The sequence below is a fragment of the Panthera uncia genome, chromosome X (genome assembly GCF_023721935.1).
Source record: "Panthera uncia isolate 11264 chromosome X, Puncia_PCG_1.0, whole genome shotgun sequence".
Classification (NCBI taxonomy): Eukaryota; Metazoa; Chordata; class Mammalia; order Carnivora; family Felidae; genus Panthera; species Panthera uncia.
Genome location: NC_064817.1, coordinates 106,754,764 through 106,771,400, shown reverse-complemented (window position 1 = coordinate 106,771,400; position 16,637 = coordinate 106,754,764). Strand labels below are relative to the sequence as shown.

Sequence of the window (16,637 nt, the reverse complement as noted above, 5' to 3'; positions counted from 1 at the left end):
AAAAAGGTCCAAGCTTAGTTGCTTGGCAACCTTTTATGATGGCTGGAGGTGAAGGTCAGAGGTGACAAAGCAGCTGAGAGAATGACAAAAAATTAGTCATTACAGAAGATCTGGAGGCAAAGGGTGGGGAACACTCAGTTTCTTCAAAGGAGTGGGTAAGAGATGGGGTGAAGTTAGAAAAAGTCCTGCTCCACACCAATAGGTTGCTGCTTTTGGGTCCCTGTGGACTGTCAGAAGAGCACGTTCAGGTTCACGTGTGTCAACCTCAGGGTAGGTGTGCGCTCTCCCTTCGGCCAGCCCAACCCACTCCTCCCCAAGGCTGAGTGTGAGATCTCCAGACAACAGGAACACGGGAGATAGCTGCAGAAGCTCGATGAAGAAAGGGATGGGAATGCTATCGTAAGTCACTGTCCCCAACTCCTGCCACCCACCCCCTGCTATCTCAAGCCTGCTCACCCAAGCCCACTGATCAAAGGGGCGCTGTTGGATCGTTTCAGCGAGTCGTCTGTTGTGGCTGAACTCGGCAGCAGCTCCGAGTCTAGGTCCATTTTCTCTTGTGCCATGTCCACGTCGAGGAAGAAGCTACTGCTTGGTCCGAACTTCGCAAGGTGTTCTGGCTCCCATTCACATAAGGACAAGTCAACTGGTTGAGGAGAGCAGGGAGGGAGGAAAAGGAGAAAAAGAGAGGAAGCACCACCTTTAGACGAGTGCTCACCTTTGCAGCCCTACCATCCCTAATACCAGTGGGCACAAAGCGTGGCAAGACTGGCTCGGACCCTCGGACCCCCCACAAGCTCCGGGTCCCTAACGCTGAGAAGATACTCCACCTCCAAGTCTATAATGAAAGTGGGGAATTTATCTTAGTCACCTCCACAATTGTTCGCCCTTATTTCCCTCGGCCAAGGAAACCCCAGGGGACCCTTTCCGGCCCAAGCAAAAACTACAACCTGTCGCCTCCGAGAATCAGTTGGGTGCCGCCCCTCCGCACATGCGCCGGACGCGCGGCCCGCCGACGCACACTTATTACGCAAGCAATGAAGGTTAATGAGGGCGCTTTCGCCAGCCTTGCGGGGGCGGGGGGGCGCACGCGCAGTCAGCGCCGCTTTTTTTACCCTTAGCCGGGTTCTCTCTTCTCTCTTCCTAGGGGCAATTCACCGTGGTTGTTCCTCCGCTCCCATGTGAACCGCGGGATGGTTTCGCTGACCGTTATTTAGGAAAGAAAGGGTGGGGAGGAGTAAGGGGTACGGGAGCGCCGTCTTTTCTGCTGTGTCTAAAATAATATTGTTTTCTCAGATTTGATTAGCCAATTATCCCCTTATAATTGAGACCTACAAGCTTGTTACCTCTGTCCTGTTATAGCCAACACTACACATTTGTAGTTTTAAAATAATGCAATACGTCTGGGGGGGGGGGAGAACCCAAGACCTGCCACCTGCTCCCAAAGTGTCCTGGTAGGCAAAACATAAGAGAACATAAGGGAAGGGAAGCAAAAATAATATAAAAACAGGGAGGGGGCCAAAGTGTCCTGGTAGGGCGCTAATCCAATTGAATCAACTGTGCAGACAAATCACTGTTTTCCATGTGGTTTCATTGTTTTTGTTTTTTACCGTAATCATAAGTGTATATTTTTACACTAAATACCATTTATCTTCTCAAAGCTATACATATAAGAAAATGATTTGAGTTAAAGTAGAGAAGCTTGTTTGCTCAGAACAAATGTCTCAGAATTTAATATTCATCCAAATCAGTGTTTCCATTTAATAACGCTGTCATGGCTCAAACATTTTAAGAAGTGCTCTTTTAGAATTTTTCAGCACCAGTTTAATGAGCCACGGAATACTGAAATCGTAACTCCATGCTAATAATTTTGTAAAACCATACCTTTTAAGAACCGTATAGAGAACTGGCAGAGAAGGCAAGTGAAACTACTGAAATGATAGTTATTAATTAAAATAGTCACTACATGGTATAGCACTTCAGAGTTTAAAAAATGTCTTCATATACTTGTCTCAATTGGTTCAATCATGAACCCTGCTCAGCTAATTACTGGTGAATGTAATGGGATTATCTTGAAACAGTTCATGACAAGTTAATGACATGAACGATCATAATCATTCTTCATTCATTCTGAGAACAGAATAAAAACTTAATTATATTACCAGACATGAGGATGATTTGGAGTCTCCTGACGTAAGACAGGTTAACAATAGCTACCATTTTTTTATGCACTTAATTATATGCCAGGTACTGTCCTAAGCACTTATTAAAAAATTTTTTATCCATTCTGAGAGAGTGCAAGCATGTGCATGTGGGGGAGGAGCAGAGACAGAGGGAGAGAGAGTCCCAAGCAGGCTCTGTGCTGACAAACGCAGGGCTCAATCCCATGAACTGTGAGATCATGATCTGGGCAAAATCAAGAGTTGGAGCCTTAACTGACTGAGCCACCCAGGCGCCCCATAAGCACTTTAAATATGTGATTGCATTTAATGCTTACAGTAATTCTGTGAGGTAGGCACTATCACAATGCCCATTTTTCAAAGGAGGAAACTGAAGCCCAGAGGAGTTACTCAAGTGACAACTGCTAAGTGGCAAAGCCAAGAGTCCTCTGCCATTCTATTTAAGTGAAAAGACAGATGAGGTGCGTCTGGATATTTCTCTGGATACTATTTCTGTACTCATAAACACTTGATAAATCTTTTTAAATTATTTTATGAATAAATGCAAGTTTAAATAACCTGCCATTCACAGCCATCTTGTAAAGAAGGGAAGTTACTTCTATTTTACAGTCGATAAAATTCCAGAGAGATTAATGGCACATAATTAGGTAGCAGTAGAATCTGAGCTGGTACCAAGGTCTCCTGAAAGCCACTGTTAAAGTTCCCAGGGTACCTGGAAAATTTACGAAAGATGGTAGTTAAAGCTGAGTAAGTCAGGGTGGATGTCAAAGGCCGTGGTTAAATACAGAATGGGGTCAAAGCCAAATTGAATAGCAGAAAAATAGAGAGGGAGTACATGAGAAAAGAACTAGATCTTACTCCCACTCTGCTGCTCATTTTACTTTTCAAAGAGTTTGTTGATATTCGTGGCAAGTAATAAAGTTTAATAGATATATTTTGAATGAACAGACAATATCATCATGCCTAAGCATTACAGATATCTAATTTTTAAAAATCGAAGTACAATAACACTAAGACAATAGATTATAACATGACAAGGAAAGAGCAACCAAGAGACTTGCACGAAAAGGGGTAGTAATATGAAACAAATACGTACCCAAGATGGCAGGAAGTTTTCAGCTATTACCAAAGAGGAGGAACTCTCTAACTAAAGTGTAGCTAAATGCCAGGAACCCATAGTACATGCATAAGTTAGAATGTCAAAAGGAACGAGTAGTACAAAAACAATTCTGTATACTATAGTGGCAAACACAATATTTGAAGAAATTATTTTTACTTATTCCCATTTTTATACATGATTATACCAACCTAGCTGTGTTTCATGATCAGCTCCTGCTGTTCCATAGCAATATGCCATGATCTCAGATTGCCATTTTGCTTAGATCTATACCTTGCCACTTATGCTACTCCTGTCTTTGAGTGTCCCAGTCTGCTGCCATCTGTACCAGGCCTCTTCATTATAAAAGGTGACCCACAAATATGTGATAATCAGTTGTCTAGTTTACCAGTTGTTATGGCAACTTTTAAGCAACTGCTTAACCCTTAGTTATCATAAGGGTAAGTCAGAGAAAAGTTGAGTCCAAGGCCACAGGTTACAAACACCCCAAATCTCCCAAAAGATTTCCATGAAGTGAAAGAAACTAGGTAGGCAGGAATATGTGAATTGAACCTTGAAATGATGGCCAAGGTAGCATCCATATCCTCACATGTCCTTAAGTTTCTCCTAATCGTTAAGCTTCTGAACGTTAGCAATTCTACTAAATTGTTGGACTCCTCAGAGTTAGGGACTCTGCATGTGGTCAGCGAATGACTGTTCAGTAGCTTTTGTGAACCCGAGAATGTACTTTTTTTTTTTTTTGAGCAGATGATGGAGTTGCTATGACCTTGAGATAAAAAGAGATAAATAAATTGATCAAAAACAGAGTTTCTAATCCAGTTGGCAGGAAGATGTAGGCAATCTAAAGGAAACTTTCCAAAAGAGCTTTAGAAACTCTGTATTACAAGGAGCAAATATTAACATTGAGGAATAAAATGATTGAGCTTGGCAGGTTTAATATGGGATAACTAAATTGAAGAGTCAGGTAAAAGTAGTTTTGCTAAATTTTGAAACCAATTTCCTAACTAGCAAATTTCCTATATTTCTTTGTATGTATGATTAACACAATACAATGCCATCTTTATCCTAGGGTCATTCAAGTAGTGAGGATTACATGAGTTAATATTTCTAAAGCTCTTATTATTGGACCTAGCACAGTAACTGCTATGTAGGTGTTTGTTAAATAAAATAATTTCAGGCCTCACACGTGCCGAATGGCTATTGTTAGGGTCTCCATAAATCCTAGAAAGAAAAAAAAAATTCTGGGTCTGCTACTTGTTCTTCAGGACTTTTCTTAACATCGTTGAAGCCTTGCAAAATGGAGATGACTCCTTGCCACTCGCCATATGAACTTTCATTATTTTTTCACTTCCGTTTTGTCTAGTGCAACCAAATGGATGATCTGAAAAAGAAATCAGCCCCTCCAAAGGCCAACAAAATCAAGGGATTTAAGAAACGAGCAGGGATCACAGAGGTCAGAGCAAACAAACTGGGAGCGAAAAAACGTGAAAACCACAAGTTTCCATTTCCCTCGAATATTGGCCCAAACTCCTCCTGAAAGATGATGCTCCAGTGTCTCCAAACTATTGGTTCTTTTCAAAATCGGGCGCCAGGGTCCCCGGGCCAATGCCATAGAGGAAGGCGCCGGGCCCCCTGGAAACGCTCCTCCCACTTTGGAGGAGGTTTGCGGGGCGGGGCTCCCACGCATGCTCCGTGCCCGCGGGCTCATTGGCGCTGCCGCCGGGCGCGTGCGCAGGACCCGATAGGTGCCCGGACGCGGAAGACTTGGCCCGGTGGAGGTTCCCGCTTCTGAAGCGTGGGAGGCGGAAGAGGCGGCAGGTTGTAGATTTTGGTCTTGGCCCCAAGGGGTTCCCCCCGGGCCCATCAGAACCCAAGAGAGGAAGAGGAGGCACCGCGGCGGCGGCTGAGGGGCCGAACCCCCCACCTGTCCTCCAGGAGGGGAGGGGGGGTAGGGAGGGGATAAGCACCCCTCGCAGGGCTGAGGAGCCCCTAGGACCGGGTCCCAGAGCATGGGGGGCTGGACCGGGTCCCCGAGCATGGGGAGCTGGAGCCGTCGAGGCCGCCCGGCCAGGCCCTGCCCGACTGTCAGCTTTACGGTGGTGTTAGCACTGCCCGGGCAGCTGCGGTGTCTGTAGCCCGGCCCCACTTGAGGTCGTCGGCCGAAAGATAGCAACATGAGTTTCGCCGCTGCCTAGTTTCCTCCCCCTCCTCTTCTCCCTCTGTCCGCCTCCTTCTCCTCTTCCCCATACTTCGTCTTTTCCTTTCCCTCTCTCGTGCTCCTCTTTTTCCTCCACCCTGCCCTCCTTCCCTTCCGTCCTCGTCCTTTCCCCATCTTCCTTTCCCGATTCTGTCCTCCTTGTACTCTGTTTTCCTGTTTTTCCATCTATCCCCTTTCCCTTCCTCTTGCTCTTTTCCCTCCATCCCTCTCTTTTCTCCATCGTCTTCCCCTTATTCTGTCACCCTCCACCACCACCTCCTCTCGCTACCGTCTCCCCTTCCTCCTCCCCTCACTCACTATCAGCCTCCCTTCCTCATCCTCATCCTCCTTCCCTCCTCCTCCTCCTCCTCCTCCTCCTCCTCCTCCTCTCCTGCTTTTCTCCGCCCCAGCCCCCGCCCCCAAGCCTCCGCCCCTTAGCCCCCGCCCCCAGCTTCCAGTCCCCAGCAGCTCAGTCCTGCAGTGAGAGTCTTGGGAGTCCATAGCTAAGCACCAGGAGCTGAGCACTGCCCGCTGTGCCTGCCTGCAAGTCTCCGACATGGCTCAGGAGAAAATGGAGCTGGACTTTGAGCCTGACACATCTGATGGGGGCGCCCTGAGGAGATCCAGCAGCGCTCCCCTGATCCACGGGCTCAGGTGAGCGGGGTGGGGGACGATGAATAGGGGGTTCAGGGTCTCCTCTATTCCCTGCAAGCAATCTTGCTTCCCTAAAGTGAGACTTGGAGCTCATTTGGGTTCTCCAAACTGGGGGGGGGGGGGCTTGTTTGCTTGACAGTGACTTGGGTCCCAAGGTGGAGTGAAAGTTTGACCCCAAACTCTGGGAAGCTTGGGGGAAAATGAGGCCCTCTTTACCTGGGGCTCTGTTGGCTCACTCTGAAAGGAACTACAAGGAGCTTCTGGCTCTTCTAACAGGTTGCTTGCCCTGCCTAATTTACACCACTGAATGTCAGACTGAAGCCCCTGGAACTAGACTTGCAACTTGACACCTGTCTCTAAGAGCTGCTATTTCTAAGCTCGGTTTAGGAACCCTGGCATTAACAGAGCATTTACTTTAATAAATCACAATTTATCTAATAACTTGTACTCAAGTGGCGTGTTCATGTCACATTAAGTGATTCGGATTTGTCCTAATGTTTTCAGATCCCAAAACTGCCTGAAATGCATTCCAGTGAAAAAAAAAAAAAAAAAAAAAAAGGGTGTCCTGTAGCTTAGATCAGTTAAAGAAAACAATGTTTTAGAAAACAATGGGAACAATCAACCCTTGAATTTTAGTGGTAGGGTCTTGTATTGTCATGTGAATAAGTCACCAGAGGGTCTATTTTCAGGTAGAATTTTGTGATGGTGAAGGAGGTTGGCAGACCTCCTGAGCCTATTACATTTCACTCTTAGAAGTAAGACAATTCATCTTAGTAGAGAGCTAATTTGTGAGACCCTGTGGAAATGGAATTAGTCCAAAAAAGGGGATGGGAGTAGAATTAGCCAAAATCATTAATCAAGCACAGTGAAGGCAAAGAAACAGGTAATCCTTGTCTGTCAAACTGATTACAATATCTGTATTTTGGGGGGAAATGGATTTACTTATTTTCTTTTACTAAATTTTGAAACTGGGGGGAGGTTGGAGTGGCTCCTTGCTTTCCTAATGCCGTCCTCCGCTCTACATTTATTTTTGATACTATAGGAATAAATTGGTCTTTGGGGTTGTCTTTTAAAATCTGGTAAGCAAAAGCAGTTGCTAGGGGGTCGGGGCCATCCCACTGACCTGCATTTAGACTGTTGTAGAAATAATGCACTGTTTTTTGAATCAGGATCTAAGTAAATACTTGCAAGGTAGCATGATGTGACAGAAGCAGGGGTGAGGAGACTAGGCCTCATCCCAATTTTCTCCCTGATTGTGGTCATGAGTGTCAGTTTTCTCATTCAAAATTTAGGAGAGCTGGATTAGGTGATTTCAGCGGTCCCTTGGAACCCAATTCAGTTCAGTCCTGAAAATCCTTCTTGCCCTCTTATTATGGGCATGGCACTCTGCTAGGCAGTGCGGGGAGATTGTGCAAAGATGAACAAAAGACCTCTGCCCAAGGAGTTTGAGACACACGCACACTTTTCTTTAATAAAAGGTAAAGTGGGTATCTCAAGAAGAATCTCATTTCCCATTGTGCTCTTTGGACTCAAAGGAGGGATGATTGCGTTAGGTTTGTGTATTGAAGAGAGGCTTCACAGAGGGCACTGCATGGAAATGGGTGCTCAAGAAGAGGAAGGATTTGGGCCGATGGTGGTGGGGGGGGGGAGAGACAGAAGAGACAACATGAACAAAACCCCAGGTACGTTTATTTAGCTGTGCAGCGGGTTCAAAGGTAGAACATATTTAGGGCAGTAGTGGGAGAGGTGCTAACTGGGCTCATACTGTAGAACAGGGCCCGGCCCTTCTCACCGTCATGGCGCACACAGAAAGCAGCAACACGTTTAGGTGCTCTGGGGTAAACAGATGAGGCTGCTCTTGTCTGGTGGGAACCGGTTTGGGGGCGTGGGCTCTGGCCAGAGGCAGCTGGAAGCAACCAGTCTGGAGCTCCGCCCCATACCTCTCCTAGCTGCCCCCCAAGCACTGAGGAGATCAGTATCTGGGTAGACCTGTGATCCACAGCAAGCCACTAGGAAGGCCGGTGAGGAGTTTATTCATTGTTTGGAGTGAGGAGCCATCGAAGATTCATTGTTAACTGGAGAGTGGGCGTTAATACAGTTGAAGGATGTCTTAAAGGAAAAGACATTAATCATTTTATTTTTATTTTTTAGTGATCTTTCTCAGGTTTTTCAACCTTACACATTTAGAACTCGGAGGAATAGTACAACGATTATGAGCCGTCATACCCTGGTAAGTATAGAAGTAAGTATTTTTAGTGGTATGGATTGGGGAAAATACTTCCAGACGTAGTTCGTTCTTAAGATGATGTGCTATGTACCATCGTTCACTAAAGAAAAAAAATAATTTTACCTATCTTGCTCATGCTGTGGCCCTTGTCAGCTTTTGGTGCAAAACAGAGATCTGCTTAAGACTTTTTTCTTGGCTGTGGGACTTTGTGTTTTTAAAAATTGTTCGTTGTTTTTTTTGTCACTGCTTGCATGATGGTTATGAGGGAAGTCAGGATTAACTTCTAAATATAGCTGAGAAAAATGGTCTTTATTTATCCCAGGAAGCAAAAAATTGTTTAGACATTAGCCGAGTATTTCTGACACTTACCTGTTGGACAGTGCTATGTATCCAAAGTGAAATCTCCTTTAAAATGCGTGTATTTATATTCTCGGTAGAGTTGCTAATTGTGACTGTTCTAAATAGCCTGAGCTGTCAGGGGTCACCCTATTAGTTGGACGCACTGGGAGAGATTATGATGAGGTTTTTAATATAGTAGCACTTCACATGTGGAGCCCACTTAGCCAGTAGCTGCATCACTCTGAAAGACATCTGAGATGTAAGCAAACAGACCTCTGAATGGCCGCACTAGATTTCCATAGTCTGTGCACAAAGGTTCATCAGTTTGTTTACAGGAGAGCCTCTGACCTCCAAATCATCTAAAATTATGCACAATCATAATAAGCTTCCAACTCAGTAGTGTGTGAGAAGCAGCAAATCAAAAGAGGTGCATTCGGGCTTAAGGTATACTAATAGCTGCTAGCAGAGGAGGAGAGGGGAAAACTGAAAAGCAGACCGGTTTTTAACAACGCAGTCTGTGGCTTAGCATAAGGGCTAAGAGCCTGTTAATGGTCCCTGAGGGTCTCACTGGCACTGAACTGTAAAATACTTGATGTTCTTAAGGATACCTGGGTCACTAACCTTTTTTCAAATTGTAGTGTACCATACCCTGTGCCTTCATGGTATTCTACATGTTACCGAGTCCTTTCACATTTTTAATCCTCATAGCCACCCCCTGCGAAGTAGGCAGGGCCAAAGATGTCCTTACCAGTTCAAAGAGGCAGCAGCTAAGACTCAGCTGATAGAAATGACTTGCTCAGAATCACACAATTGCTAAGTGGCAGAGCTGGGATTAGAATAGAGATAGGTCAAGGCCATTCTGGTTGGTAAAATCTGTTTAAGAAAGGAGAAATAAAATACACTTTTAAGGAAGATTTCCAGCTGAAGTGGCTAGAAATACTTAAAAGGGGGAAATGTTAGCTGTCTGGAGGTTTGATTCACCTCACCTTCTTCCCCGAGGATACTGGAAAATAGAACGGCTTCATTTCGCCCTGTAGATGAGAAATGTTTCTGCTTGTTACACAGCCATGCTCCCGATATCAGTAGTATAGCAAAGAAGGGAAAATGAATTTGCCTCTGTACACTTGACTTTGCTCTTTTCTAAGATGTGAAAATTCTTATCAACTCTGTCTTGATTCCTCTCTCCCTACTCCCTGACAGATACGTTTTGCTCTGGCTGCACTAAAATGCCTATTTCGCTGAAGGGGCCACGTTGGTTCACTTCTCTTTGTGGATCCTTACGTTGTCCTTCCCTCCATCCCCTTCTCCTTTTGAGCTTCCTGGTTTGGGATGCCTTCCGGAGCACCTTCGGGTACTTCGGTCATCGGATGGGTTATACCACGTGTGTTCAATCACAGTGTCCTCTATAAATCTTAATACGCTTACCCACCTCTCGGATTAACCTGCAAAAAGCAAGGTGTTGAATGAAATGGAAAGGAGCGACGCAAGATCTGCAGGAGTTGTCTGTGCAGGATCTGACAACTGATTAGGTGTAAATGCAAGGGGAAGGAGGACTCCAGGGGACTGAACTTTTATTTCTTAGCGGCCAGGGGAAAAGCGTTGCCTTTATTATGAGTAGGGAAATTTCAAGGAATTGGGCATCTGAAGGGCTGGTAGATAAATTCTGGGCATGTTGGGCCCAAGGTGCCTGCCACTTACTCTGCACTGTTCTCCGAAGCAATATTCTAATTAAAAATTGCGAGCTTCCTAGACCTTTCACTTTCAGTGGCTGACCCTTCTCTGTGAAGGCAGACGGTCATCTTGTATAAACGTCAGCTTTCTTACTCTTAAGATGTCGTTACCTTTACATGTGATGTTTTCTCCAATGGTTCCTAGATTTTCTGTCTCTTGTCACTTTGCTTGGTCTGTTGTCTCCTCTCTAGTCCCCTCCTCCCTGGCTTTTTCGCTCCTGCCTTCTTCTCCTGACTCACACATTGAATATCTGGAACACAAACTTGTCTTTTTCCCTATGTCTCTGTTTTCCCTTGACCCCTCCGAGCTTCTACAAAGCCTAATCTACACCCAGCTGCCTCCAGCTCCTTGTTTCCCAATTTCTTGCCAGCTACTCGACCAGTTTGTGATCTCACTGCTCCTACCACCATGCTATTAAAAAACTTCTTGCAAAAATCACCAGTGCCCAGTGGCAGGGGCCTCTTTCCTTCTTCTACTTAGGCTCTTCGCTTTACTTAACACCATTAACAGCACCTCCTTGAAGTGCTTGGCTTTCTTCTCAGTTGGTACATTGCTCTTGTTTCTGGTACAAGACCCAGCATTTCTCCTCCCTGTCTTCCTTTTGAGTCTTCCTTCTAGTTCTTAGTTGACAAGTTGTACATTCTATAGATGCAGCATCTACATTTCTGACTTCCTCTACTGTCAGCTTTTTGCACTCTTTACTTTGGCTTTCCTGATGATTTCGTTGCCCCTGGGGTTTCTTTTGTTCTCTGCCACGTCCATGTTCTCTGCCACGATATCCTGTTAGTGTTTCCTGCCTTAGAGACTTGCCTCGTGGCCCAGTGCTTTTCAAATGGCCTTATTAAGAGTTTAGTGGTAAACACGTTATTTTTATAAGTGGAAAAAAAACACTTTTGCAAAGGATTTTATTTGTAAAGTTTTTCTATTTTCAGAGCCTAGGAGAGGAAAGAGAAAGAGAAAAGGGTGGGTACTGAAGAGATATCCTTTGAGGTCAAATCATATTTCAGTGTCTAACTTTTAAAAATGGCACCTGGATTAGCTTTTGCCTAAAAAACTTGGAACAGTTTATCACCATTTTATTCTACTCACTACATTAGGGTTTTTAGAAGTTTTAATAGGATAGGGCCTCTCGTAACTGGATTGTTGTCTTATTTGTCTTACAGCATTACAAATTTGTTTGCGTTTCATTAGGGAGTAAATAGCAGTTGTTTACATTATGGCTATTAGAACCCTGTAAGGTCTCTTGAGATGAATTCTACCTTTCATTCTGGGATCAGATTGTGTTTATTTTGAAGGAACATGATTTGGCCCCCAGGTCATTTTAGCCTTGTGTTGTCAAAAAATGATGCTCTAACGGAAAGGAATGGTTATTTGAAAAATAACACATTGCCGTCCACGTTGATTTTTTCTTAACTAGTAAGGTTTGTGGTGTATATTCTACCACAGTGGTATATGTAGTGGTAGTGACCAAATTTTAGAAGTGATTTAGAGCATACAAACAAAATCTCCCTATTGCAGATTTGAAGTGTTTTCGATAAACACTAATCATAGACAAAATACTATACTGGGCTTCTTTGCCTATCTTCCTCCATGGGTGCATTGGTGTTAAAAATGACTACAAGTTTTTTCTTTCCCTTTTTACCTAGTTCTTTATTTTAGATAAGTCGGGTAATGGATATTTCTAAGGCCTGGAATCTTTTTTTACATGAACGTACACAGCTCTGCATTCATTCGGGAAAAGCGTTAAAGTCAGTGCCTGTCTTGCGACAGATGGTGCTTTGAGGTTGGACACCTGGTGTACTTTCCAAAAACCGAATGTCCTGCCTCTGGTGCATTAATGTTCAGTGATCTAAAGAGCTAGATCTCTGAGAAGAATGTGAAATCTTATTTGGGGGGAGGTTGGACACTGGTACTGACAGCAGACACTGCTTTGTGATTCAGAAAGTAGTAAGTGTTTACTTTTCCTTTCCAGTTGCTGTCGTCGTCACCAAATCGCGTTCCTAGTAGCAGACTGCATCAGATCAAAAGGGTAAATTCTACTTCCTAGCTCAGCTGCAGTTGTCTGAATCTTCCATTTGGATTTTATTTTCATTCTGAAGATGTAGATATTAAAAATGAGCCCACTCTGGGTGGCCATAGACAGATGCAAATTCTTCTGAGTGTGCGTGCAGGTGAAACACAGATGTGGCCTGGGTGACAGTCTTAGCATGTGCTGCTGTACTGTAATTATGTCAAAGACGGTAGAAAAGTCTTTTATTTGTTTATTTTTTGGTAGAAAGAAGTCTTTTAAATTGTACTTTGAAGTAGAGAACTGTGTGGATGTGGGTAAATACTGTGTTTTCAGCATGTGCTTGTCTTTGTAGGAGGAAGGCATGGATATGATGAACAGAGAAACTGCACACGAACGGTTAGTGCTTCACAAAGAACAGAGCAGTGCTTCACAAGAGCAGAGCCTAATGTATGTCTTGCTTCTGAGCACTGACGGCCTCTCATTTTTATTTGTTTTAGGGAAGTGCAGACAGCAATGCAGATCAGCCAGTCATGGGACGAGAGCTTGAGCCTGGTAAAGTTCTCACATGTTTGCTTGGTTTTGATTTTCTGGAAACCTTTATGTCATTCATTGGCTTCATTAATTTTTTTCAGACACTTCTGTCTCCCCCATTTCCAAATTTGTATTCGGTTTTTGATCTCTGCTTTTCCACCAGGATATTAGATTGCAACTGTTTAGTGTCTGTGCATTTCTATTCTAAAAGTGTAGGCGTGTTTGAGTAGTAAAGAAGAACTGCGATGGGCTGAATTGTGAATTACAAGGAAATAACACTTTATGTTTACAGAGTGATAGCGATTTTGAGAAGCCGGAGAAACTATATTCTCCTAAAAGGATTGACTTCACTCCAGTTTCTCCGGCACCATCACCCACCAGAGGGTTTGGAAAGGTAGGCTCCTTGACAAGGTGTTAGCTGTCTTTCACACACTGAGCTGTTTACTCTAAAACACACACACATGCGCGTGCGCACACACACACACACACACACACACACACACACACGCCTCATTTTTTAAAAAATCCAATGACTGGAAGGAAAATCCATGAAAGTTTCTGATAGTAACTTGAAGAAAATGGTACGTCAGTCTAGGTACATATTCTCACGCGTGTGTTTCTGCGTATGTAAAATATACACACACAGCTAAGCAGTTCTAAGGATGTCGTTTCTATTATTTTGAGAACTTTTTGAAAGCCAGAGCACTAGAACTATTTTAATATTAAATATGCTTTTTTTCTAGCAATGTTTTTCACCATCCTTACAAATGTTTGTGAGCAGCAGTGGGCTGCCGCCAAGTCCCGTGCATAGTCCAAGACGCTTTTCCAGGTAAGTCAGCCTACTTTTCAAAAAATGTGGTTGAAATGCTACACGTTCAATTTGTGTCTCCCGATGACCTTTTTCCCCAACATTTTCTTACGGAAATTTTCCAACAGACAGCAAAATTGGACACAATGAACATCCATATACCTACCACCTGTATTCTAGCAGTAACGTTTTACCAGAGATGTGTTTTTTGAGACATGGTGCCAGAGAACGAACACACGTACACACGCACACGTGCATGCGCGCAATAACCTATCCTTTGTAAGGATAAGGAAAAAAGTTTGTTAAAGATTGTATACCAGTCAAATCCAAATAGTTTTTTAATAAGGTTTATCTGTTTTGAAAAAACTTGTGGATATTTTGTCTTATAGAATTTTTTTTTTAAGTTTTTTTTTTAATTATTATTTAAGTAATCTCTACACCCAACGTGAGGCTTGAACTCATGACCCTGAGATCAAGACTTGCGTGTGCTTCCGACTGAGCCAGCCAGGTGCCCCTAGACGATTTTTTAAAATAGCTTAAAATGCCGTGTTTTTTCAGATTATCATATTCCAGGTCAGATCATGTATTGGCAGTTCAGTTACTCAACTTATAACACAGGCATTTTCCATTTTTTTCTACATGACTGTCAATTTTATTGATTTATTTGGGCTATAACGTTTATCTTGCATCTTAAAAGTACTTCACATCATCCTGTTTGTTTATTCTTTGAAGCAGGAGGAGTCAGAGTCCAGTCAAGTGCATTAGGCCCAGTGTTCTTGGTCCTCTTAAAAGAAAAGGTAAGTGTCCCACTTCTGATATTAAACCTAGTTGAGCTTGAATGACAAATTAGAATTTCTGTCTGAAATTAGCTCAAGGCGTGATTCCTTCGATTCCTTTTTTCTGAAGAAATAGGAAATATTCTTCCCAACGTATGCTTTACTGATTCTGAAGTTTGTAAATTGGTTACTTAACACTGTCCATATTTTTTACACTTCACAACTGAATCTTATTCATATGTTCATATTACCAATATATATTCCAAAACTTTTGCCTCTCAGTGATCTGAATAGAAAACAGATGCAAGTTAATATGTTGCAGAAGTATGTGCTTATGTCATAGCGAACAGGTCTATAAACATGCTGTATACTCAAATGCCTAGCCCCCGGAGTCTATTTTCAAAAGGCAAAAAAAATTAATGCACGTTTAGTCATTATTCCTGGGCCTGTATCTATGTGATTGCAAGTGTTGGGGGTCATTTTAAATGAGAGTTTTAGCAATAATTTTGAAAAAGCAATGCACTAAGTGATTTCTTTGTGTAGATCTCTGTGGGGGCCAGGAAACAAGTCGCTCTCCTAATATTAGGTTAACAGGTACTTGCAGCTTTAGTGGAAACTCCAGCGATAGCATCATGCCCAGATTCCAAAAGTACGATATTTTAGATAACTTAAAATTAAAGATGGTGTGCTCTGGAAAATAGATTTTGATATGGTGACAATGTTTGTATTCGGCGAATAAATTTTATTTTATGAACTAGTAGCCTTAATGCCGCAGAGAATTATTTACAATCATAGGAACCCTCTCAGGAGGTATTACGTGACACTAACACCTGGAAACAAGAGCCATCATTATTGTTATCAATTTTAAATATCTTGCAGGAAATTGGTGGAATTAGTATGGTTGTTTAGTTTGAAAGCTATTCCAAAATATACCAGCAGATGGAGGGATTCTTTGCTAAAAAGGGCTAAAGTCTTTTGCTAACAAGGTGTTGTTGAAAGTCCAGCAGTAGCTTTTAAAAGCTCCATATTAAAGCATGGAAGAAGCAGATAAAGATATAACCTTTCCTGAGTTTCAGCGATTTTCAGAATAGTTCCAGAAGAGAGGTAATATGAATTAATTGATAATATGAAAAAAAAATGAATGTTGCATTTGTTCTTTCTTGATCTTTCTCCATCCTAAGAATCTTGTACAGCTTTAAGTTCACAGTTACTAATTTTCTATTGGAGTATAGTTAGGCCCAAGAATTGAATTTTGTTTAATCTTCCATTGTAAAGCTCAGATAAGGAGCCTCAAAACTAAGGTATTTATTTGTGTGTTTTAGATCATGACTTATTTGGAAAGGGGCTTTTTCGGTCTAACCGAGGGTTTTTAGTCTTAGCACTCCTGGGGGCAAAATGTTATTGTGATGGATGCAGTTTTTCTGCTAGCTTCTAGATGTTCTGAGAAAATCTGGAAAATTGGGGTAGCCAGTACACCACCAATTTTGTGAATTGACTAATAATTGCTTTCGATTACAGATGGGCGTTCAGTTACTATTTTTTTTAAAAGAACTCTAGCGAAGAGTAAAAGTATGATTTTTTCATGGGATTTTCTTCTTCCATGCCACACATTTCATTTGTATGTAAAGATGTCAAAGGCTTCCTTAAACCTTACCTGGGTAGTCAAGTCCCCTGGGCCTCATCATGTGTAACATCTTAGAAAAATTAGGTTCCGATTTTCAGTATTTTCTCTTAACAGAGTTATTTTTGTTTTAGTCTTCATTTTACTAAGTAGTCTAAAGCAACCTTTGAGTTTATTAGACTACATACGTTTCAACCCATTTGACTTCGACTCGGGAAATGTTCCACTATTAAAATAATATAAAATCAATGGACTTTCCTAATTCTCTAGGATAAATCATTATTCACTGTGAGCTTCAGCTATTTGGGGAGTCTTTATTTCTGCTGTGGTAAGCCTTGATTCATTTTGCCCGATGCAGTCAGTGTTCTCTTCTGTTAAAGAACATGACTATATCCGTAGTGTGCTAAATAAGAAGGGCTTTTTCTTTTCTTTTCTTTCTTTTTTTTTT

At 42.6% G+C, this 16,637-nt stretch overlaps 2 protein-coding genes across 12 annotated transcripts in view; one reads left to right on the top strand and one right to left on the bottom strand.

Moving 5' to 3' along the window:
• LOC125932294 (P2R1A-PPP2R2A-interacting phosphatase regulator 1-like) overlaps nucleotides 1-1,111 on the bottom strand; it is a 74,796-nt gene extending 73,685 nt beyond the window's left edge. For 2 of the 5 annotated variants that reach the window (XM_049644845.1, XM_049644844.1), the window contains exons 1-2: nucleotides 948-1,105; nucleotides 457-643 (exon numbers count right to left, since the gene is read on the bottom strand). In XM_049644845.1, coding sequence (XP_049500802.1) covers nucleotides 457-563 — 107 coding nt within the window. In that variant the 5' untranslated portion in view covers nucleotides 564-643; nucleotides 948-1,105. The other 3 variants (XM_049644846.1, XM_049644843.1, XM_049644847.1) reach the window with 3 other exon arrangements.
• The window catches only part of PABIR2 (PABIR family member 2), a 27,674-nt gene continuing 11,153 nt past the window's right edge, over nucleotides 117-16,637 (top strand). For 3 of the 7 annotated variants that reach the window (XM_049644854.1, XM_049644852.1, XM_049644848.1), the window contains exons 1-8: nucleotides 5,009-6,145; nucleotides 8,297-8,375; nucleotides 12,415-12,471; nucleotides 12,806-12,849; nucleotides 12,951-13,005; nucleotides 13,277-13,378; nucleotides 13,728-13,813; nucleotides 14,525-14,589. In XM_049644854.1, coding sequence (XP_049500811.1) covers nucleotides 6,048-6,145; nucleotides 8,297-8,375; nucleotides 12,415-12,471; nucleotides 12,806-12,849; nucleotides 12,951-13,005; nucleotides 13,277-13,378; nucleotides 13,728-13,813; nucleotides 14,525-14,589 — 586 coding nt within the window. In that variant the 5' untranslated portion in view covers nucleotides 5,009-6,047. The other 4 variants (XM_049644853.1, XM_049644849.1, XM_049644855.1 and 1 more) reach the window with 3 other exon arrangements.